General features: G+C 38.3%; 1 protein-coding gene across 1 annotated transcript; it reads right to left on the bottom strand.

The window, feature by feature from the left end:
* Positions 1 to 3,882: 3,882 nt before the first annotated feature.
* Positions 3,883 to 26,084, bottom strand: LOC127651801 (dual specificity testis-specific protein kinase 2-like). The gene is made up of 11 exons (XM_052137817.1): positions 25,937 to 26,084; positions 24,135 to 24,644; positions 18,385 to 18,506; positions 18,052 to 18,100; positions 17,820 to 17,966; positions 17,553 to 17,635; positions 14,339 to 14,429; positions 14,169 to 14,252; positions 13,419 to 13,505; positions 13,108 to 13,204; positions 3,883 to 7,732 (listed from the first exon to the last, which is right to left on the bottom strand). Exons 2-11 carry the CDS (start codon positions 24,309 to 24,311, stop codon positions 6,708 to 6,710), a joined length of 1,962 nt encoding a protein of 653 aa, XP_051993777.1. The 5' UTR covers positions 24,312 to 24,644; positions 25,937 to 26,084; the 3' UTR covers positions 3,883 to 6,707.

The raw sequence follows: 26,084 nt of genomic DNA, 5'->3' as shown, positions 1-26,084 counted from the left end.
CAATTTCGGTTTTTAATTGTTCATCCATTTGTTTATTGATACCACTTGTGGTCATCACTGAGTGATCACTGAGTAGGGTTTTCCATTTAAAATAGGAACTTCTGTGTACTTTGTTGCTTTCATGATTTGGAAGCTTGTCAAATATCCTGTGCCATGATACTTCAGACATCTCGTATCCACCTCTATTGCTTAGACCACTCTGGGAACCTCTTTTCAGTTCATTTGAGAAAAGCAAGAATGGAATACAGTATAAAGCATTTGTGCTTTTGCTGTAAGAAAGTCAATCCCTTCTGAGCTTTTCCCTTCCATTGGCGGCCTTTGTGAACTGCAAATATTCTGGAAATTGTTTCCCTTGTGAATCTACTGGCATCTCCTTCAACATGTCTACAACCTTTGTTGCTAACTTTCTGGCAGTCATCTCCCTTTCAGTGTCCATTAATTTGTCTGGCCACAGACCTGGGTCATCGGTTAGGTAATTTGTTTTCTCATCTCCCTCATCACCAAACTCTTCACTCTGCCTCTTTTCTTCAGCTAGACTTTTGTTGCCTTGACTGTACTGCCTATTTCCTTCACCATTGTCACTGCTTCTGTACTTGACCTGATCTTCCTGCCCAGCACTGTTCTCCAATGTGAAACCATGTGAAGGCCCTGGGTCTGGACAAGGCAAAACATTTCAATATACTAATAAAATAAGTCTGTAAATCTTAGTCTGTTAATTAAGATAACTACCCCATATTCATTACATTAGCAACTTACAAATCCTTTCTGCACACATATCACATGAGCTGTTACATATTGACACCATTTCAATTATATTTCAATACATTTAAACAACAATAATAAAGCTTGTTTTCTAAAGTCACCTCCTCCTCCCCCTGTCTCAGATCTTCTTCAGTCAAGGCATGAGTGGTTTCTGACACAGAAGGGGTAGTTTATAGGTCAATGAACAGCTGGTAAAAGAACAATGAACTTTACTATTCACTGAGTGATTAATAAGTTTCTCACACCAGCAGCTCCAGAAAGAAATGTGGAAATTAGCTAAAACACAGACATTGAATCAGTGAGTTGAACTCGAGAATCAGATCATTTCTATTCTCAAAATCATTGAAATGAACGGACTCAAACAAACTATTCACTCACGAATCGGACATCATTACAACACTTCTCTCATAAACTCACCCGAGACAAATAAAGCAGATTTATATGATTACAGTGTAAATTTGGATTGATTCCTCACAGAAAGCCGTTGCAAGGCATCAGAAAGCTTGAATATATACAACTAGTTTTGGACTAGTTTTTGAAGCTGTTGTAATCCCCCCCTCCCCAGTACGGTGCCAATGACTACCCTGATTCAAATTAATATTTGACTGTTTAAAAAAGAGATTTACTGTATTAATTACAAATTCTTGATTTCTGACATTGCATTCTTTTTCACCTTTGTTAATGTAATGCATAAAACATTTGCTGTGACTGACCACATTTACAATAAGTGTCTATAATGTTATACTTTAACTCATGCTGTATATACAATAGTTGGGGGAATAATTTGGTTCTCCAGACATTACATTAAAGATGCTTCTGGGCTGTTTTGAAACTGGCTTGTTTTAATTATTATTATTTTATTTTTTTATGTTAAATTTGAAAGAAAAAAAAGTTCCCAGATGATCAGTTCCCAACTTCCCCATGGATTATTACATTTGACCTCACCAGTCTTCAGTGCTGAACTGATGAATCTAATGAAATTTCTCTGAATTAAATCAGGTTTGAACTTTTGTTTACACCAATTATTAAAATAATAATAATAAACTTTATTTTAGCACCTATAAAAGTAGCTTCGCAAGGTGCTTTACACAGTAAAAATATAAGAGTACAAAACATTATGATTAAAGAAATATATAAACATGCACATCAAAATACAATTAACAATAAATCAGACACACAATAAAACATGCAAATGTGAATACATAACATAGAAACAAAACTAAAATAATCGTCTGTGCTTCTCAAATATCAACTGGACGTGAATTCCACAATTAAGGAGCATAAGATGAAAAAGCCCTGTCACCCATGGAACATGTGCAAATTTGAGGGACCGCCAAAAAAACAGATTGGGAGGAGCGCAGATTACGCTTTGGTTGTATATTGTTAAAAGTTCAGACAAATACTGAGGATCCAGACAATGCAGTGCTTTAAGCATAAGTATTTTAAAATAAAAATGAAACATGACAGGGAGCCAGTTTAAGGATTCCAAAATAGAAGTAATATGGTCACTTGTTCTTGTCCTAGTCAGGATCCTAGCTGCCGAATTTTGTACATATTGCAATTTGTTAAGTGTGGATTTAGAGACCCCAAGAAGACGTGCATTACAATAGTCAAAGGTGTTGATCAGCTCTTCAGCCAGAGAAAAAGTATAGGGGTTAATCTTGCAATATTTCTGAGAAAAAAAAAAAAGTAATTCTGAACAGTATTCTGCACATGGGGATCAAATGTCAAACTAGCATCAAAAATCACTCCAAGATTATTCAGTTTTCTTTGAAACTCCAGAAAAGACCCATAAACAGAGTTATAGTACCAGCTTTGCGAAGATGGTGAGAAGAGCAAAACAAGTGTTATTTACCGTTTAGACAGAGATAATTGTTAGTCATCCATATTTTTAGACAATTTAAAAGAAAAGAAACAGCTGCCATTTTTTCCATGTTTAGAGAGGATATAAATCTGAGTATCGTCTGAATAAAAGTAATGGTTAAGGCAGAGTGATCTTAGGAGCTGACCAAGAGGAAATAAATAAATACTAAAAAGTAATGGGCCTAAAACTGAACCCTGGGGGATACCAGTATAAACTAAACCAATCTCAGGCCTGTAAATACCCATAGACACAAACTGGCTACGATAGGAGAGATAGGATCTAAACCAGTTTAAAACGGTCTCAGAAACACCAAAAACAGTTTCAAGGTGGGTGAGTAAAATATTGTAAATGGCATTGTCGAAAGCGGCACTGAGATCAAGAATTAGTTCATAAATCATTGGTGACCTTGACCATGGCCGTTTCTGTGCTATGGAATTTTCGAAAACCAGACTGAAGGGGCTCAAAGAGATTAACAGTAAGGTGATTATGCAATCGAGAGGCACCAACATATTCTAGGATTTTTGCCAAAAAAAGAAAGATTAGAAATAGGATGGAAGTTGTTTAAATGGTCCAAATTAATGTTTAGCTTTTTTGGAACTAAAGTTACAGCAGCAATTTTTAATGCTGCTGGCTCAACAACAGTACACAGGGAGTTATTTATTATGCAGACAACAGTTGGACACAAGGAGACAAAAAAAGTTTTAAAATTATCTTGTAGGGAGAGGATCAAGTATGCAAGTGGTAGCTTTCATACATGATACAACTTTTAACAAGCAAATCAGATTCAAGTTGAAAGAAATTTGAAAAAGAGGTACCAGAATAACTGGACAAACAGAGTGGTGAGGTAGAAGAGACTGATAGAGTAATCAAATGGATGAGCACCACCTTGAGGGCATTGTCGATTTTAGAACTAAATAAATAAATTAAATTATTGCATAACTGATGTGAGACAGGCAAGGTGGTGCTCATCCATTTGGCTCACTGTCAGTGCTATATTGTTGTTATAGCCATTTTTTTTATTGTTAGTTGGAAAACGTCTGAAAGAATAAAAAGAAAGTAAATATAAACCACATTCCTGATTTCTGGTTAGTTATTTAATGAATAGTGATCGTGTTAGTGTACTTATATTGTTAATTGATTTTCTTTACCTTTTTTGGGGGCTTGTAATTTTATTGGCCAGGACAATGAAGACTGGACCGGACAGTAGCGGAGAGAGAGAAATGGGAATGGGATGCTGGCTGAATTCAAACCTGCACTTTTACATGTCATGAGCTCAACCCACTGTGCTACAGCTCTGGCTCCTGTCCCACATATTGATCAGACTCATCATATGTTTATTATCATTACAATGCTCAGTTCTGATTGCCATTAACCATTTCTATCTAAAATTTTAAATTAGTTTATCTCTAAAAATGACAGAGAATCTTACATTCAGTCTTTTTAATTGATGAAATTGTCATAAATAACATAACTCTTTGACATTTATTAAAGCTGTTGTTCCCCAGAACTAATAACAATAATCATAAGTGCTTTGCTTAAGAGAGAAAGTCCTCTCTTAAAAACAAACAATTATATTTTTTTTACACAGCAATGTGACACATGGACTTTACAAATCCTTCCCAATCTGTTATAACATCACTTCATCACTGACATAAAGGAGGCAAGTTATGACTGTCTGTGATGTACAAATACACATGATCAAATGGTTTTCAATGGATTATCTCTTCAGTGCACTGAAAATTATAAATTAGTCATAATCAGTGAGGCATTTATCAACTTTCTGAAAAGAGAGGACATTATTTTCACAGCTCACTTCCAGGCTTGACAGATTAGTATTCAAAAACTTCAACTCTTTAAAGTACTAAAAACAATTTAGTTCATTAAAATATATTCCTCAAGTTTTAAAACTATATCTGACTGGAATTCAAACTTGACTTGAGACAACTTCACCTCTGATGCCAGCCTGAAGAAAACTACTAACGGACTTGAAAGCTTTTTGCCTATTGTCATGCATCGATATGTACAGTACAGATCACTCTTTTGTACAGTGCTCAGCATGCACATACTTCCTATGCTCATAAGCAGGTGATCGTACACAAGCATGAGGAAACTCATAGTGGATGCATTTCTAAGGTGTTACTTCAGAAACTCTGCAGTTTGGTCAGACCATAAATACACCAGAACACACAGAGCAATACAGTCTCTCTAAGATTCTGGTTATATCTAAAGACCATAAACTAATACAAAACTGCAAAAGGTGAATTAGAATTCTGAAATCACATTCAATCAATTTAGACTGAAGATGTAGAGATGGTCAGTTCAGGATCTATAGTATATGAGACCACATTGAATCTAGGCTGCTGGGAAAATGTACACTCATGTACATTTTCAAACACAAGAGATATATTAAACACTTGCCTCATATTTGCCTTAACGGAATAGTTCACCCAAAACTGAAAATTCTTTCATGGAACACAAAAAAGACATTAGGGTACAACGGGACTAGTAGCCATTTATTTTTTCTCGATCTTGAACATATTGTGTCCAGAAAAAAGCAAATTTCCTTAAAGTTGTGCCTTTAGTCCAATTGTACACTCGGCTAAATATCTCCTTCTGTATTCCATGAAAGAAAAACAAACATACAGTTTGGAATTTTTGTTTTTGAATTAACAATCCCTTTCCAATTTCTATGGTGGCATCTGGAAACACTTTGTGCAAAATGCTTTTTGTGCTGATCTAGGACAATGTTTCTACATATGATTCATTAAAAATTATAAAAAAGCTGAGCTAGAGGGGCCTGAGTAGCTCAGTATTTAAGACACTGGCTCCCACCCCTGGAGGTCGCTAGTTTAATACCAAGGGTGTGCTGAGTGACTCCAGCCAGGTCTCCCAAGCAAACAAATTCGCCCGGTTGCAAGAGAGGGTAAAGTCACATAGGGTAACCTCCTCGTGGTCGCTATAATGTGGTTTGTTCTTGTTGGGGCGCGTGGTGAGTTGGGCGTGGATGCCGCAGGGGATGGCGTGAAGCCTCCACACGCGCTATGTCTCAGTGGCAACACGCTCAACAAGCCACGTGATAAGATGCGCTGGTTGACGATCTCTGATGCAGAGGCCAGCTGGGTTTCGTCCTCCGCCACTCGGATTGAGGCTAATCACTACGCGACCACGAGAACGTTAGTCCCAACACGTTGGGAATTGGGCATGCCCAATTGGGAGAAAAAGAAAAAAAAAAGATGAGCTAGCTTTAGATTAAAGGTGAAAGTCAACTTTCTACATTATAACATCACTTTCAGCAGAAAAATCTGTTTATTCCTAATAAGAGTAGCATTAATGGACAAGAGTGAATCCTCCTGACCACTAAGGGGAGATGATGACAAAATTGAAACTGCTATCCTACATGAGCAGTCCACAAAACCTTCCTTTCTGTAAAACTAAAAGTTTGCAGCATTCACAAATGCCTATTAAATAGTATATCATTTACAGTATTACCATAGGACATGCACACACTGCTTTTAAACTAACACGTGTATCACAAAGAATTATCAACAAAAGTTTTACATCAGTATGCAGCATCACACACCTCATATACTCTCAGGGCAAAGTGAAGAGCACTCAGTCTTGAAGAGGAATGATTATCTAATAAATAAATGAATAAATAAATAAGCTGAAAATGCTTAACCTTCCACTATTATTTGGGATGATGGGTCTCCATCATCCCAAACACAGTTTCATGGCTTGTTTTAAACACAGTCACTTTAAGTGCATCCAAAAAGAGCAAACATTTAAAAGTACCCTTTGTTAATATATTAATAATATTAACTGTGAATCAGGATTATGTTAAATAACCAAAACTATGACACAAAACTGGCCCTACAGGACCAAAAATGTGTCTCTTAATGTGCCTCATCCACACATTGCAAAATCGAACCACCAGTAGTTAAAGCAATTCTCTGTACTTGCTTTTCTCTGCACCACATCCAGTAAGATGACCATACTGATATTACTGCTGCAGCCTGACAGTGTGGTGTTGTAAATACAGTGTCATTTCTAAGATGTTGCAGATTTTTTGAAGTCACTCTCTTTAGGTCTGGGCCTCTGGAAGGGGTAAGCTTGGCTCACAAATTGCTGTGGGTGGAGCCAGACCCTTAGTTCCACGACAGAAATTTGCTGTGGCTGCAGATGCCTCACCTCCATTGAGGTTCCTATACGGTCGTCGCAGGGGTGCACGACGAGGAGGAGCTCCACGCAGGCACATGGAAGGGATGCTGAAACCAGCCAGACAGCAAGCAGGACAGGAAATTACATCGTCTTGTTCGGTAGTGGGTCGTACTGGCTTCGGGGCAGGGCTGCGGTAACCGTTTAGTCTAGCCCATGCAATAGGCCGCCCAGGCCTCAGCAGTCCATTGTAATTGTCCAAACGGGGAAGGGGAGGTAACAATGGCGGTCCATTAGAGACAGGCATAGCCCAGCCATTTGGCTGCAAAGAGGAGGAAGAGGAATAAGAACCACTAATAAGCCTCTTTACTGGTGTGGTGCCCTCTGCTGTGTCAGGGGAGCTACTACAGTCCATGGGCTCTGTGAGGCACTTCTCCACCTCTTCCTCCTCCTCTTCTTCAACTCGTTCTAAAGACACCATCTCTAAATCCAGTACCAGGCCTGAGTCTTCAACTCCATCTTGCCATCCCTCCACTTCTTTCGCTAACTTTCCATCTCCTAGTTCTTCTTTCCTCTCCATATTTTCCTCTTTCTGCTCCTCTTGGTATTGGAAAGTTAGCAGCTCAGGGGTGCACGGCAGGGACCGACACCTTCGAGGGGGTCCGCGGAGTCCCTGTCTACCGCTGAGGGATGGGGAGGCACATGGGTCTGGAGTTTGCGGAAGAGTAAAAGTGAGGGAGATGACAGATTTGCTAGGGGTGTCAAACAGCTTGATGCGACCACCATTGAGGTCTTGGCGAAGAGAGAAGGGGTTGACCCTTACAGGTGTGCCTAAACACGGTGATGTGGCCGGAGGCAATATGTCTGACTGACTGCGTGACAGACGCTGGTCACCTGGATGGAATGGCGAACTTCTTCTCCTATATGGGCTGTCTTCAATGGCAACAGGTTCTGGAGAAATCACAACAAGGAGTTGTCAAACTGAACACAGTTACAGTTGAGGTCAGATATGTACATACACTTAGGTTGAAGTCATTAAAACAATTTTTTTTAACCCAACTAAATTCATATTAGCAAACTATAGTTTTGCAAAGTTGTTTAGTACATCTATTTTGTGCATGACACAAGTAATTTTTCCAATAATTGTTAACAGACAGATTGTTTCACTTTTAATTGACTATCACAATTCCAGTTGGTCAGAAGTTTACATACACCAAGTTAACTGAGCCTTTAAGCAGCTTGGAAAATTATGTCAAGCCTTTAGACAATTAGCTTCTGATAGGAGGTGTACTGAATTGGAGGTGTACTTGTGGATGTATTTTAAAGCCTACCTTTAAACTCAGTGCCTCTTTGCTTGACATCACAGGGAAATCAAAAGAAATCAGCCAAAACCTCTGAAAACAAATTGTGGACCTACACACGTCAGGTTCATCCTTGGGAGCAATTTCCAAACAACTGAAAGGTACCATGTTCATCTGTACAAACAATAGTACGCAAGTACTAACACCATGGGGCCACGCAGCCATCCTACCGCTCATGAAGGAGACACATTCTGTCTCCTGTAGAGGAACGTAGTTTGGTGCGAAAAGTGCATATCAATCCCAGAACAACAGCAATGGACCTTGTGAAGATGCTGGAGAAAACAGGTAAACAAATATCAATATCCACAGTAAAAAGAGTATATATACCTATATCGAAATAATCTGAAAGGCTGCTCAGCCAGGAAGAAGCCACTGCTCCAAAACCACCATAAAAAAGCCAGACTACAGTTTGCAAGTGTACATGGTGTAGCGTATGAATGGATAATCATGGACTCAGCGATTCCAAATACAAAGAACCCACTGTTAAAGCTCCTCTAATCACTGAAATAAGCCAACTAGTCTGTGAAGTACAATGAACTATTGACAAACCTCCCTTCCATGTGACACCCCCAAATCCTTGTGTTTTACCATGTGAGAAAAGCCATGGGAGACTTTGAACGTAAAAATGTGTGTGCCTTTCACTTAAAACCTAGAAATGTCTAGTTTTAAGGAAATATGTGTAATCCCTGTATGTTGTGTATTTCTGATGTTAGATCAAAACCAGTTGAAATTTGTTTTGTTGTGTAGTTTAAACTCTGAGGCCTTATATTTAATAGCCTAAGAGTGTATATACACTTTTAAGTGTACTAAATACACTTTTTTGGTATCAAATTAAACCTTACGACTTGTCCTAGCTGAATATAAATATAAGATCACCTTAGAATTGTATTCAGCTAGGTTTTTACCATCTTTTGAGTCATTCAACCCAAAATCTCTTACGGTCATAAAATATGCAAATGAGCCTTGACTGGACAAAGGGAGCAAACTCGCGCCCAAAACGGAGGGGTCTCATTGGGTCACTTCTACCAAAGGAGGTGTGACCTCCCTACTTTAAAAGTCAGATCCAGCATTGACTCTCTCTCTTTTGCTGCCCCCACTTCACCTTACATCTCTTCAAACACTTCAACTTCTCTTACTTCCCCGCTTCACTTCTGGACCTCCCTTGGACTTCCCCGGCACCCCTCTCTCTTCTCTTCTGCTGAACATTGCAACTTCCCGGAACAACCCTTCAACTCTCTCTTCAAGTGAGTTTCAACTCCACGCTCTGGAAACACCGAACCGAAATCCTCCGTCTCAAGAACGCCACGAGGACACGACATACACGCAGTCTTGCTCAGCCACACTAAGGTCCATTGTGCAAGTATTATTTCATCTGAAATCCAAACGCGTTAAAGTGTGTAATTCCATTTGCTGGCTCTTAAAGGGTTAATTGTTGTAATAAGTTGCTATCCTTATAATAATCCATCTATTTTCCTTATTGCTTTTAGTTTGCTTATTTTATGTTTATTCTATGTTAAATGTCTGTTTGTCGAGTGTAGTGATATATCCTAGTGCCTTGTATTAAAATCAATTATACGCTTGATTGTCTGTGTTTGTTGGTCATAAAACAAAGCCTCTTTAATGTGCGATTTTAAGCTACGAGCTGATATTATCAAAGTAAGTTAACGTGCTTTTGATGAATAAGCTTATAACTAAGAATAACCCTTCTGGAGAATTGATCAGGAGTATCGAGTAAAGTGGTTCGGCGGACGAACTGACTGGTTGCGGTAGCCTACGGGTCAATTCCATTAAGGTGTTATTAAAATTAATATATCCTGTCTGCATATGATGTATATTCCTAATTAATTATAATTCGTTGTGTTTAATTATCTATATATGTTTGAAGCAGACTCTTGGACTATATAAGCCCTTTTTGGGGCATTTTTGTATCTATTGTTATCTGGGTCAAACCGTATGATTACGTGGGCAGTGGTGGCTCAGTGGTTGAGGCTCAGGGTTACTGACCAGAAGGTCGGGGTTCAAGCCCCAGCACCACCAAGATGCCACTGTTGGGCCCTTGAGCAAGGCACTTAACTCCAGGTTGCTCCGGGGGGATTGTCCCTGTAATAAGTGCTCTGTAAGTCGCTTTGGATAAAAGCGTCTGCCAAATGCATAAATGTAAATGATTAATCATTGATTACGATCATTGAAATTAATTGTACATTCCCCAAACCTGACCTGGATACTCTACAATGGGGACAAAGATCTTACTTCTTGGAGAAATTTCCTCTGGTCTGATGAAACAAAAATGGAGCCTTTTGGCCATAATGACTGTCGTTATGTTTGGAGGAAAAAGGGTGAGGCTTGCAAGCCAAAGAACACCATCCCAACTGTGAAGCATGGGGGTGGCAGCATCATGTTGTGGGAGTGCTTTGCTGCAGGAGGGACTGGTGCACTTCACAAAATAGATGGCATCATGAGGGAGGACAATTATGTGGATATATTAAAGGAACATCTCAAGACACCAGCCAGGAAGTTAAAGATTGGTCGCAAATGGACAATGACCCCAAGCATACCTCCAAATTTGTGGCAAAATTGCTTAAGGACAACAAAATCAAGGTATCGGTGTGGCCATCACAAAGCCCTGACCTCAGAATTAGCTTTATTTCCAAGTGTGCTTCCACATACAAGGAATTTGTCTTGGTTACAGGAGCTTCCAGTGCACAACAATACAAAACAGCAACAAAACTAAACTTTAAAAAAATTAAAATATTTTTTTTTTTAATAGAAAATAAAGTATATCTAGAATACATAATATGACACACACACACATGCACGCACACGCGCACGCACACACACACACACACGCTTGGATAAATACAAAAAGACTAGACTGTGAATTGCACATAATTATTGCTCAATGGGGCAGATTTAGCTGTTCATGAGATGGATAGCCTGAGGGGAAAAAACTGTTCATGTGCCAGTTCTGGTGCTCAGTGCTCTACAGCATCAGCCAGAAGGCAACAGTTCAAAAAGGTAGTGGTCAGGGTGAGTGGGGTCCAGAGTGATCTTTCAAGCCTTTTTCCTCACTCTGGTTTAGTGTTTAGTTCTTGAAGGGAGGGCAGGGGGCAACCAATAATCCTCTCAGCAGTCTGAACTGTCCTTTGTAGTCTTCTGATTTTGTAGCTGAACCAAACCAGACGGTTATTGAAGCGCAGAGGACAGACTCAATGATTGCGGAGTAGAACTGTATCAGCAGTGCCTGTGGCAGGTTGAACTTCCTTAACTGTCGAAGGAAGTACAACCTCTGCTGGGCATTTTTCACAATGGAGTCAATGTGGGTCTCCCATTTCAGGTCCTGTGAGATGGTAGTGCCCAGGAACCTGAATTACTTCACTGCTGCCACAGTGCTGTTTAGAATGGTGAGCGGGGTCAATGTTGGGGTGTTCCTCCTAAAGTCCGCAATCATCTCCACCGTTTTGAGTGTGTTCAGCTCCAGGTTGTTTTGACTGCACCAGACATTTAGCTGTTTAACCTCCCTTCTGTATGCAGACTAATCGTCATCTCAGAAGACGCCAATGACAGTGGTGTTGTCTGCAAACTTCAGGAGCTTGACAGAGGGGTCTTTGGCGATGCAGTCATTGGTGTAGAGGAAGAAGAGTAGTGGGGAGAGCACACATCCCTGGGGGCACCAGTGCTAATTGTAAAGGTGCTGGAAGTGAATTTGCACAGTCTCACTAACTGCTGCCTATCTGTCAGGAAGCTGGTGATCCACTGACAGATAGACATGGGAGCACAGAGCTGGTGTAGTTTAGTCTGGATAGATCTGATTGAAAATTTGTGAGCAGAACTGAAAAAGTGTGTGCGAGCATGGAGGCCTACAAAACTCAGTTACACCAGTTCTGTCTGGAGGAATGGGCCAAAATTCCAGCAACTTATTGCAAGAAGCTTGTGGAAGGCTACCCAAAACATCTGACCCAATTTAAACAATTTAAAAAGGCAATAATACCAAATACTGACTAATTGTATGTAAACTTCTGACCCACTGGGAATGTGATGAAAGACATAAAAGCTGAAATAAATAATTTTCTCTACTATTATTGTGATATTTCACATTCTTAAAATAAATTAGTGATCCTAACTGACCTAAGACAGAGAAGGTGTATGTAAACTTCTGACTTCAACTGTACTCTAGCAGTGATAAAAAAAAAAAAAAAAACTCCATCTTTGTTCAGTACAACTTACGCTCAAATCGACAAAATTTGTGGCATAATATTGATTACCACAAAAAATTATTTTAACATGTCCATTTTTTATTTCAAAAAACACAAAAATCATGTTTACAGTAAGGCACTTACAATGGAAGTGAATGGGCCCAGCGAAACATACACACTGTTTCAAAAGGATAGCCAGAAGATATGCAATTTTATTACACTAAAATCATGTAAACACATATAATGTTTATATCTCATGGCTGTTCTTTTGAAACAGTGTCTATTTAAATGTTTATGAACTGGCCTCATGTTTTTTTTTTTTTTTTCAATAAACGGGGGATGAGTTAAAATAATTTTTGTAATAATCAAGAGTTTGCTACAAATTGAGCTTAACTTGTATTGAAAAAGGAAAAATGATCACATTAGCCTGAAATCATGCTCCACATAAATGTGTATTAAAAAAATCAAATATGTTCTGATTAGCTGTGACTGCATCACGACACACAGCAATTTCACTTTCAGTGTGGACTGACTGCCTGTTGCATTGCACAAGGTTATATAAGTAATTACGTTTATACATATGTAAATTATTTTATATATACAGTATGTGCATGTGAGTTTATACAAATTATTTATGTCTTTGTATTTTGGTTCAGTTTGGGCTTTGAAAGTTCTCAAATGGCTTAACAGCTAATTTCTGTTACAGCTTTTATTTTATTTTTAACTATTAATAAATAAATACTTACCAATGTGTAATTTGTAACAAACTTACCTAAGATAACTGGAGCTTCATTTTTCTCCCTCTCTCTCTCAATCCTCTCAAGGATCAGTACTATCTCAGAAAAAGCAGGACGACTGTCTGCACACATCTGCCACAGAAAGAGAATAACAAATTAAGAGAGAGATTCATGGGCAGGTCTAAGGGGTGTGGGGGGGGGGGGGTGGGGGGACTAGATGGGGCATTCCCCCCAAGAGGAATTAGGAGTCCAATGACGAAATTAACAAATTTGCTCAACATATTCACAAAGACTACATGTAATGTGTTTTTATAATTTACAGTATATGTATACGTATATGGCTTACATTGCAGCAGTTGACAGCCAGGCTAAGGAATGAAGGTGGACAGTCTCCCACCATGTGCTCAAATGCGTCAACATCCAGTCCAAAATCCTACAGACAAACAGATTCCTTGGTAATGTTTCATGAGTAATGTACAGATAAGACACTGTAACAGGGTGGAGGGCAGGGCTAATCAGGCTAATCAAGCCTCAGAGAGGGATAAAGGCCGACTGGAGACTGCAGTGGAACAGAGTTTAATAAGTTCCTTATTAAAATATTATTTATATCGTCAAGCCGGTTCTCACCTCCTCCTTTCCCTTAATCCCTTTACAGACACTCACATATTCCTTGTTTTCGAGACAAAATACAAGACTATTGTATATAAATTCTGAGGTTTGAACATTGATTTAAACAGCTACATATGGAAATATGCAATATGCTGCATCACCAGCAGAGGGACATAGCTGTCTAAAATGAAGATGCTGAATTCAACTCAAAAAGTAAATGCTGCAGCAACCACGAAAAATCACGAGTATTCTCCTGTTGGATCAATTATGATTTGAAAATCATGTCGTGAAAAAAAAAAAAGCATGTGAGTAATGAAACAATCAAAATAAATTAAAATTTTAAGACCAGTCATTATTTAAACTGACTTGAGGCAATTATCCACAGAACAAATTTTAAGCCTTGATCTAGGCTTGATTTATGTCTGTTAACCCCTCAAATATTTCTTCTATGTTTAATTTGCTACTGTGGTGGTGTGCGGTCATGTACCTCTGTCCGTGGCAGGATATCTGGATCAGCCTCAATTCGGCCAATAATCTCACAAAGGATTATTCCATATGCAAAGACATCCACCTACGATACAAAAATGCTTATTTTACACAAGTGACAACAGCAAAATCTTGGATGTTGAGAATGAGATGCTAAAAATAAAAGTGTACCTTCTCATTGTAAAGCTCTCCTCTCAACATTTCTGGGGCCATCCAGTAGGGGGAGCCCACAACAGTCAAAGGTTGCTTTTCAACACCATCACTATGACAGAAAAGACAGAGGTTTCATATTTCCTTATCAAGGGGTCAAGGTTTGGTTGATTAGCATGGGGCCATAGGCAATTAGCCCCTACTTTTAGATACCATAGCTACACTATTAAGGTGCCGTAAAGCAACTTTCTTTAATGAAGGCCATTTAAAAGAAGTACTGTATTTAGATTAACTAAAAAAATTTGCTAGTAACATTACTATTATAGGAGATGTTTTGCCAGTGACTCTGCCAGAGGTCTACTAAAAGTGAAAACTGTACTAACTGTTTTCTCTCTCTGCTGCCTGTCATATTACAGCTCAGGATAGATGATAGTGAACAGTTTGAGTGCATTCCACTGGGTACTATCAGACAATCAGCATTGTCATCATGTCAGAACATAATTTTCCTGTGACTCCAGAGTGATTAGGCATATGGTATTTATGGATTCGATAGCTTAACAACTCGCAATGATATGAATAGGAATGGTAATGCAATCCAGTTATAACACAGCTCTGGAACACTTGAATTCTGTTATTAACCAATCAGAATCAATGGTCAAATATTCCTGATTAAAGATCACACATTATTTTGCGGTAATGACTGGCCGACTGTACATCATCACTTATGTATTACTTTCCTTCTTGTTCCTTTCAATCAATAGGTGGAATTCCCAGATAAGTTAAGATACTTTAAAGTAATAGTTCACAGAAAAATGAAAATTCTCTCATTATTTACTCACCCTTATGACATTTCAAACTGTCTTTCTGCTGCAGGACAAAAACAAGGATTTTCAGAAGAATATTTCAGCTCTGCAGGCCCATAAAATACATGTGAATATTGACTAAAACTTTTAAGGTCAAAATGCACATAAAAGGCAGCATAAAAGTAATTCATATGACGCCAGTCAATTTGGGATGAGAACAGACCAAAATATAACTATTTTTTTTCACAATAAATCTTGAAAGCAGTCTCCTTGAACATGATTTCAAGCTCGATTACACACATGACTGTGTGGCAACACATAGCTCCAATGCCATCATTAAGTTTGCTGACGATATGACGGTGGTAGGTCTGATCACTGACAATGATGAAACAGCCTACAGAGAGGAGGTGCACACTCTGACACGCTGGTGTCAGCAACACAAACTCTCCCTCAACGTCAGTAAAACCAAGGAGCTTGTACTGGACTTCAGGAAGAAAGACGGAGAACACAGCCCCATCACCATTAATGGAGCACCGGTGGAGAGAATCAGCAGCTTCGAGTTCCTCGGTGTCCACATCACTGAGGAACTCACATGGTCCGTCCACACTGAGGCCGTTGTGAAGAAGGCTCACCAGCGCTCTTCTTCCTGAGACGGCTGAGGAAGTTTGGAATGAACCACCACATCCTCACACGGTTCTACACCAGTACTGTAGAGAGCATCCTGACTGGCTGCATCACCGCCTGGCATGGCAATAGCACAGCCCACAACCACAAAGCCCTGCAAAGGGTGGTGCGAACTGCCAGACACATCATCGGAGGTGAGCTTCCCTCCCTTCAGAACATATATAACAGGCGGTGTGTGAAAAAAGCTCAGAAGATCATCAGAGACTCCAGCCACCAAAGTCATGGGCTGCTCTCACTGCTACCATCAGGCAGGCGGTATCGTAGCATAAGGACCCGCCCCAGCCGACTACATGACAGCTTCTTCCCCCAAGCAATCAGACCTTTGAACACTTGATCTCTCACGATCAATAATCAGCACTACACTTTATTAATCTTATATCTCACACTGGTCTGTCATAAATATATTCTCCACAACACAACTACTGTGTATATATATATATATATATATTTGTTTTATATACTCTTTATTTTTTATTGTATGTTTATTCTATATTGTGTATTGTTTACTGTACATTGTATAATTATAGTGTTGTTCTAAGTAGGTGTACATTTGATATGTAAATTGTGTTGTGTAAGTATGTTGTTTACTGTAATTGGTATATGTCTCGTCACTGTCATGACTGCTATGTTGCTTGGAACTGCACACAAGACTTTCACCTACTGTTGCACTTGTGTACATGGTAGTGTGACAAAGTGATTTGATTTGATTACACTTCCTGATGATCATATCAGTATATTACAGACTTTTGCAGTTTAATCATCACATTAAGACATATCGCAAATGTAATTTTATTAATTGTGCATTCAAACATACATTTTTATCCAAATATGTCATATTCCATGACTGCGTTTTATAGCTTTAAAAATTGTGGTCCGGCCGTCATTGTTGTCTAAACTTTATAACTCAAATGTTTATGTGGTTCACGCTATCAATGTTGGAACCAAAAAAAAAAATCATATTTTGTACTAAATCAACACTTAAATTGTTGCATCGAAGCAAAGCAGAGATGACAGCAGATGAGCAGAGAATGTATGTGACGGGTAACTGTTCATGACAGACGGCAGTGTCAAAACTATTTGAATTTGTGTATTTGACTGGTTGTTACCATTTTATTATGTACATGCAACAAAATCCTGGTTAGCTACACAGTCAAACAGTTTTATTATACTAAAAATATTTCCAGGAAGAATAACTTGTTTCCAGGACATTTAGGTATTTTTTCAAATTTTCCATGAATGGAAAAATGCATTGCAAAATTCCAGGTTTTCCAGGACGCGTGGGAACCCTGTCTCTGCTCACGTATTAAGCACTAGGAAGTGTAATCGAGCTTGAAATCATAATGGTGCCTAGAGACTGCAATGGCAAGATGTACAGTGAAAAAGGTATTACATTTTGGTCTATTCTTGCTCAAAACCAATTGGATTGCTTCTGAAGACATAGATTTAACCACTGGAGTCTAATGGATTACTTTTATGTTGCTTTGATGTGCTTTTTGGAGTTTAAAAATTCTGGTCTCCGTTCACTTGCATTGTATGGACCTACAGAGATTCGTAAAAAAAATCTTTGTGTTCTGCTGAAGAAAGTAAGTCATACACATCGGAGATGGCATGAGGGCGAGTACATTTTGAGAGAATATTCATTTGAGTGAACTATTCCTTTAACATTTAAAATGTTAATTACAAAAATATCACGATAAAATGAGTGTCAATAAATATGTTTTTGGAAGTAAAAGGGGAGTTAGACAGACCTGTAATCAGGGATTTTTTCTGCCAGTCCAAAGTCACCAACCACAGCTGTGAAAGCACCATTTTCACAACGCACCAAACAATTCTGCAAAAGGGTGACAAGTTAAGAATATATATATATATATATGGTATTTTTTATGTTCCTATAAAAGTTTCAACATCTCAGCTTTATTTATTTGTCTCATAAATGCTTGCAACAAGCATACAGGGCCTAGAGTAAAGTGATGGTTTAATAAACTAATATAAAAATTGTATTTGTGTTTGTTTACCTTGGATGTGAGATCTCGGTGGAAAATGCCCTTGCTGTGTAGATACTGCAGCCCTCTTGCAATATCCAGAGACAGACCTATCCTCACAGTCCATGATAGATATACATCACTGTCTAGCAGCTGCTCCAGGTTGCCCCCGTTAATGTACTGTAACCATGACACCACTGTTATAATCACATCAACCAGACAGACCATTAACTCCTGTAGTCTGGATTTCTGTGTGAAGTCTTACCTCAGTAAGAGCATGAAGCTGTCCTTCTTGAACACAAACCCCCAAAAACCTAACAGGGAGATAAAGAGAAAAAGGGGGTGAAGATGAGTATACAATTATTGTAAAGTGTTTACTGTAATTGTATAATTTTGCAGTACATAGTCTTATGATCTCATCACATTCAATTCAGACTACAACGTGATGTGGCACTATACATTCACCAGCTGTGCAATTCTGCTACCAAATAGTGGCACAGGAAACGCTACATTGTAGTATTTTCAAATAATTTCATATATTAACAATGAAGTACTCCCAGTTTTATGAGGAAAGTGGAGAGAATGGTGCATTTCAGACCTGAGGATGTTGGGGTGGTAGAGGCGGTTCATCAGTTGCACCTCTCTCAGCATGTTGGCTTTGTTACTGGCCATAGTATTCATCTTCAGAGCCATCACCTGCCCTGTGATCCTGTGCTGCACCTGTTGAATACGCACACACAAACCTTTTTTTTATATCATTGTAGGGACTCTCCATAGACTTCCATGCATTTTATACAGATCTAACTATAATTTCTATCCTAATTTATGGATGCCACCACTGAAAGCACTTTTTGAATGATACAGGTAATACACAATATGTTTTCTGTTGATTATCCATTATTTTTCCTGGGATGTACTATTTATAATATTTCAAGATGTTGTCAACTCTTGCCACACAGATTATCTGATTTGAAAATTCATGCCAAGTCTTCTATATCAAGACATGTTCAGTAAAAACTAATAATTTAGCTCATCATTTCCATCTAGTGTCAAGATCTTGTGTTTTCACTCTTTTTATATATATATATATATATATATATATATATATATATACACATATATATATATACATATATATACACACACACACACACTCACCTAAAGGATTATTAGGAACACCTGTTCAATTTCTCATTAATGCAATTATCTAATCAACCAATCACATGGCAGTTGCTTCAATGCATTTAGGGGTGTGGTCCTGGTAAAGACAATCTCCTGAACTCCAAACTGAATGTCAGAATGGGAAAGAAAGGTGATTTAAGCAATTTTGAGCGTGGCATGGTTGTTGGTGCCAGACGGGCCGGTCTGAGTATTTCACAATCTGCTCAGTAACTGGGATTTTCATGCACAACCATTTCTAGGGTTTACAAAGAATGGTTTGAAAAGGGAAAAACATCCAGTATGCGGCAGTCCTGTGGGGCAAAAATGCCTTGTTGATGCTAGAGGTCAGAGGAGAATGGGCCGACTGATTCAAGCTGATAGAAGAGCAACTTTGCCTGAAATAACCACTCGTTACAACCGAGGTATGCAGCAAAGCATTTGTGAAGCCACAACACGCACAACCTTGAGGCGGATAGGCTACAACAACAGAAGACCCCACCGGGTACCACTCATCTCCTCTACAAATAGAAAAGAGGCTACAATTTGCAAGAGCTCACCAAAATTGGACAGTTGAAGACTGGAAAAATGTTGCCTGGTCTGATGAGTCTCGATTTCTGTTGAGACATTCAGATGGTAGAGTCAGAATTTGGCATAAACAGAATGAGAACATGGATCCATCATGCCTTGTTACCACTGTGCAGGCTGGTGGTGGTGGTGTAATGGTGTGGGGGATATTTTCTTGGCACACTTTAGGCCCCTTAGTGCCAATTGGGCATCGTTTAAATGCCACGGCCTACCTGAGCATTGTTTCTGCTTTATTCCATCCCTTTATGGCCACTATGTACCCATCCTCTGATGGCTACTTCCAGCAGGATAATGCACCATGTCACAAAGCTCGAATCATTTCAAATTGGTTTCTTGAACATGACAATGTACTAAAATGGCCCCCACAGTCACCAGATCTCAACCCAATAGAGCATCTTTGGGATGTGGTGGAACGGAAGCTTCGTGCCCTGGATGTGCATCCCACAAATCTCCATCAACTGCAAGATGCTATCCTATCAATATGGGCCAACATTTCTAAAGAATGCTTTCAGCACCTTGTTGAATCAATGCCACATAGAATTAAGGCAATTCAGAAGGTGAAAGGGGGTCAAACACAGTATTAGTATGGTGTTCCTAATAATCCTTTAGGTGAGTGTATATATAAATACACATACACATACACACACACACACACACACACACACACACACACACGTGAAGACAATCTGCCAACAGAAATCAAAACAGGTCTTGATATCTTTGGTATTTTTTCTTGTTTAAATGTATTGTGTTTTAAGGTTGTATAAATGTTCTTACTGTAAAACAGGACAGAGAGACTGATTAAGATTTTTGCAGTGTATACTGTACAGTAGGCAAAATATTGCCATTCACAATACAGCAATGCTGCAAAATCTATTTTCTAAAACAAGTTTAGGCCACATCCACACTAATGTGTTTTTGTTTGATTTTTTTTTTTATTATTCTAACGATATAGTTTTAAATGTATTAGTGTGGACACAGCCATAAACAGCAAATTGTAGGCCACTTTTTCCCACCAATATTAAGTTTTGATCCAGACTTATAAATATTAATCTGTTAGGGATGATAATGAATAATCGATGATCAATTATTTGTCATTGATATTCAATCCATTAAGCTTTTCGATTCTCTATGAACGTTTTTTTTATAGAAAAACATTGTGTTTACTGGGTAAACCATGATAGCGTGTTAAAGTACAACATGACAACAAGCAGAGTTGATCCGCCATTCTGCCTGTATCATCGACACTGACAAACACCTCCATTCTTGCCAGTAGGAGCATGCAGGTGCAGCAGTTATAAACTGTATTCACACAGCGTGTGACTTAATTTCAAATAAAGTAAGGTCTGAAATATCCCACAATCTACAACAAGTTTTTAATTAACTTAAATCTGTATCTTCTATACAAATTATTATTAACATTAATGCAATAAAAGTTTGCACTCACACATTTTTTTCCTCATTAAAGATAGCAATTTTGCAAGTAGGAAATCATGACCACTCACATTAAAATGAAGACTCATTAAAATCGGTTTTAATCTACATGGAGAGGGTCCCCTCATGGGGACTGCCATTTTAGAATCACATGACCAGCTGAATACTACTCGCTTAATCTCAGAAACCAATCTGTTTTTTGGCACGTTCACTCGTTGATTAAAGTAATCATGGCTGACTGTGAAAACTACAATGGCATCTGAAACTGAAAACAATTGATTTTAAATTATACTGTATTCAAACTGCTAGGTGTGAGTGTAAGTCCAAGATGACACAAAGACAAAAAGTTACTGTGTGCACCTTTAACAGTAAATTAAACAATTCACAAATTCATATTAAACACAGGCTGAATTAATTAAAAATACACTTAACTGAACATATATTAAGAGAATTCAAGACATTACCAATATTCTCATTTATTAAGCGTATTTAAATTATATTTAACAGTATGCTACATACATATACTTCACTATCTCATGCTTTAACATTTCCTTCTACAGCAAGGAATTTTCTCAGATGTTGAGGTTTTCAAGTTTGCATTAAGACAGTTAATCAGTCAAAAATAAAAAACATTATATATAAAGCTTTGATTGAAGAAAAATATGCATCTTAAGTTTTTCGAGTTTCAAGCTGTTCATCACATGCACTTTATTATTGATTAATTGATTTTCATTCATTAACGTTAATGATTGTTAAGAAAAGTTCTTAAAATTTGCAACCCTGGAATCTGATATATCTTCCTAAATATATTCTTTTCTTACCCAAAATACTAATCAAAAGTGTATCACTGCACTGGAGTGCCTTAAACCTCCACAGCTGGTCAGCACAGCAATGTTGAGTGCATGATGGGTAATGCCATTCAGTCATGCGGTTAACCTGCAGTCATTCAGGATGAAATCGATATATACTGTACAGCAGGACAAGGGCATCTAATACAGATTTATCTGGCCATATTAGGCAGAATTAGTCAGAAACATGCATTGGACTGATTTGACATTCATTTTAAGGTTAGTAAAGGATAGAAGAGTTGAGTTCAGAAAACAGCTGTAGGTATTTATTGGTTCAGAAAATAGTTGCATTAGCGTTTTTTTTTAATTTGAATTACATATGACCATCGGCCTGAGAAAGAGAGAGAGACCAAAAGATCCAGTATGGTGTGTTGAGTATTAATAGCCATTAGGCACTAATAGGCTTTCTGGATTTCCCATCATCCCACCTAGTCTGCTGGGATCCAGGACATCATCGCAATGACATCACACACAAAACTTTATATGGGCTGTAACCACTCCCACATAATATCTATCACCAAACATCATAACACACAGCATCCCACAAGTATAAATCAAGATATCAGACTGACTTTGATGAATAACTATTTGCAATAGCTGAAACCCAATCATATCAGCAACGCAGTACATTCATATCTCATTCTCTGTCTCTTTAACACAGAGCATTTTGACAGTCAGATGTAATTTGTCTATGACGCATTTGTTGTATAGTAGTGATAAATTACAATTCTGACTTCCAAGTCATATTGCTCATCTTGGACAATGGGAAAGGACTGTTGCAAAGACCATTTTTTCTGATGTCTGGCACAAAATTAATTAAATATTCAATTTCTGTCCCAAAAGAAATTAATCAATATATTGAAGAGTGCTATAATTTAATTGGACTGATGTTGAAAGCTTTGCACCCAGTTTTTACTCAGTAAGTGGCCTTTTAGTGATGCACTAAACCTACATTGCTCTTTTGTATCTAGTTGTAGATCTCAGAAGTACAAAATACTGTAATGTACAGCAGTTAAGAATATGTAAAGACAAAAAGTTCACAAATAAGAAAAATTGCCATATTAACATCGGTTTCTTTATGATTTATATCAATAAATCCAATAAAAGTCCTAAGTCCGGTAGGCTTTTTAAATTGGAAAACCTGATTAGTTTAACCTCATAACTTATGATGTTTGCTCATGTATCAGTAATAGCCTACTGTAATACATCTGTAATACTGAAGAGACTCAACTAGGAACCACTGATGAAGAAAAGTGTCATTTCTTTGTTAACAAATGTTCAAAATGACAGCCACAAATAACAGAAAAGTATAAGAGGCTGGAATACTCCACAAGGCCCACCATGTGCCAAGTCCAAAAGGAGTGTCTGTGGTTTGTTAATGATTAAATACAGTATGTTACTTGTTGAAGTTCACTATACTAATTTGTGCCCAAACTGAAGGAATGTGCATCAAAGTGAAGGGTCACGCTGTGATGTCATCAAAATTATGCAGAACAAAGAACCTGAACTGTTTTATTATTGTGTTCTTTCCACAACAAGAAAGCCAGAGAGGTCAACAATGTCAGCATGAAATATTATTAATATTTTAAGCCTGACTGTTTAATAGCGTGGCAAAAGCATAGCTTTTAAATAAAGGGAATAGACAGATACGGTATTTTGTGGACTAAAGACTTGGACACTGAGACATTCAACAGAGACATGGGCCAAAAACATTTCTGTGATGAGGTAGACAGATTAGGACAGGTTGGTAATCTGATTATGCTGTCAAGTAGAACTGACCTGCCTTATAAATTAATCCCAGATGCTGATGTTGCTTTTAACATTGATACACTGTACCCATCACAAGATGATTGGGAAACAGTGATTTGAGCTTTTATGCATTGTAGTTCATGAGACTTCAATTAAAGTGAAATATTCTCTACATCTAGCTACATATTGTAGGCATTCAAATTTAAGTGTGTATGTGTTTACAGGTTCCTACTGTTTGAACAACAGGTTAATGTTGCATTATTGATAAGAAGGCTATTATGCATCCCATGAGATCCAGTAAGGACCATAATGAATGCATTTCACAGTCTTCTGGACCTTCTTGATCAGATTTAAAAGTGTATTTTATTATTATTATACATGTTCTGTTATGGATCGTCCCCAGAAATCTTTCTGATTGCTTTCATCCCAAACTTGAAGTCATAAGTATATTTCATCAAACCAGCAGCCAGTAGGCACATGTGCAACCAAACATCTGTCAGTAAAAGCATGACCACTGCAATTTGTCTACAACAGCAGATAATCATTTGTGGGTGAAAAGAGAAAAGGTTACCTTGAACACTTCAGAGAAAAATCCAGAGCCGATTTTTTCACAGAAGAAATCATCAATTCGTGCCAGGCTGGACACTGCACTCCGCAGAGCCCGGTACGATGATGGCCGGATCCGGTGGGGCCCGTAAAGCACTTGCGGAGGGGGCTCGCATGGTTCTTGGTTATCATCTTGATCCATTATGATCGAAGGATAGGCAGCAGGTACCTTAACGCAGCCAAGTCCAAATATCCATGACTCAAGTGTGACGAAATACAATTAATCCTAAACTGCGGCAATACACCTGTATAGTTAATGATTCTCCCTGTTATACAATTCCGTATTTAACCACATAGAATTACCCAATTAAACATTCTCAAAAAAGGGCTAAATGCAAATGATGAGGAGTGTGCTTGAGTTCTTTCCAAAGTGATGCGGTTGTCATGTTTCATATTCTGGTCGGTCGTCCTCTCCAATCTCTGTTGCCCGGTTTGCCAGAAGCTTCAGTCCATGTGGGTTATGGTACCAAACCTCCTGTAAAAACAATTAAATACAATTTTTAATAAAAAATAGCTAGCATTAGGGTCCATGTTGTTGTGCTAAAAAAAGCTAGATGCTATGGTGATATGAAAAGTTTTTAAGTTAAAAGGAATATTCTGTGTTCAATACAAGTTCAATTGACAGCATTTGTAGCACAATATTGAGTACCACAAAAAGGGACTTAAAAATTTTGGTTACAGTGAAGCACTTACAATGGACATGATTGGGGCCAATTTTTGGAGGGTTTATAGACAGAATTGTGATTTCAAAGTTGTTTGAATCAAGTTTTTTCCAGGATCACAGGGTTTATGATATTATGTTGTCATGGCAACAAAGTTGTAAAATTGGATTTAACTTTACACCGAAAATGTTAGTGACTTCACATTAAAGTAATTTTAACATGAATACGGTTTACGTTTTGTGGTTAGAGCCTAATTTTGAAACAGCGAGTATTTTAATGTTTACACTTTGGTCCCATTCACTTCCATTGCAAGTGCATTGCGGTTAGCCGTATTTTTGCTTTTTTCAAGAAAAGGAAGGACAAGTCGAAATAATTTTTTTTGGTAATCAACATTATGCCACAAATGCTGTCGCTTGATGTTAACTTGTATTGAACACGGAATATTCCTTTATCACAGCGTCGAAAAAACGCAGCGCTTACGCGAAAGACGCTAAGAACCCAGCGAGACGCGGCGCAACGGTCAAAGAAGTCCGTCTAGCGCATCTTAACATTGAAATACAAAGGGACCAGCGCAGACTGACGCAAAAACTAGTTCGTGGTGAACGGCACCTTATTCCAAGTGCCTCCTCATTATATTGCCATAGGCTGATCTATTCAATGCTGTCACTATTTATGTAGGCTTAAAACAATTGTAAAAGTATACCAGTGGGTTGAATGGTGTCTTTTGCTGCAAGCTCTTTAAATCACTTTACAATCCAGAAAATGTATTCCATCATAGAACTAGCATTTATTTTGTTGCTGAAAGAGAGACGGTGTGTTGTCCGCACCATCTGTCAACCCTGGCTACAGGCTCCATTGCGGATTGTTGCTGAAATGGCATGACCGCTACAGCTGCTCAATGCAATTCGTGTCTCGCCATCACCGAGTTTAAAAGCGACTGTCGTTTCACAATTTTTGCAGGCTTAACTGAAAACTATTTTATATTATAAATGTGATATAATAATAAAAACATGTATAAGTAGGCACATGCAAGCCTACCGGTTAGCACAGGGTCGGCATGCACGTAACCGGGCCCATCCGGCAGCCGTAGAATAAGACACCTTACCTGATTTAAATAAGATCGAAGAAATAAGAATGCCTCGCCAAGGGACAAAAGTCGCATGAAGCAGATCTTCGGTGTTTAGACATTCAATATCTCGTCCATAAGCCGTCACTGTCCGCATCGGCCATTTACCGCTTATTCCGCTTGTAAA

This window comes from Xyrauchen texanus, chromosome 11, assembly GCF_025860055.1.
Source record: "Xyrauchen texanus isolate HMW12.3.18 chromosome 11, RBS_HiC_50CHRs, whole genome shotgun sequence".
In the NCBI taxonomy this organism is placed as follows: domain Eukaryota; kingdom Metazoa; phylum Chordata; class Actinopteri; order Cypriniformes; family Catostomidae; genus Xyrauchen; species Xyrauchen texanus.
The sequence above is the reverse complement of the archived record's forward strand: the minus strand, read 5'-3'. Positions and strand labels throughout refer to the sequence as shown.

Bases quoted from the DNA above. Each gene is read 5' to 3' on its own strand.
- LOC127651801 (XM_052137817.1), bottom strand. From the start codon at position 24,311: ATGGATCAAGATGATAACCAAGAACCATGCGAGCCCCCTCCGCAAGTG. The intron at 17,636-17,819 runs GTAAACAAACAC...ACCCTTTTGCAG, and splicing joins ACCGAGATCTCACATCCAAG to AATTGTTTGGTGCGTTGTGA. The intron at 13,205-13,418 runs GTAAGCCATATA...TTTCTGTGGCAG, and splicing joins TGGCTGTCAACTGCTGCAAT to ATGTGTGCAGACAGTCGTCC.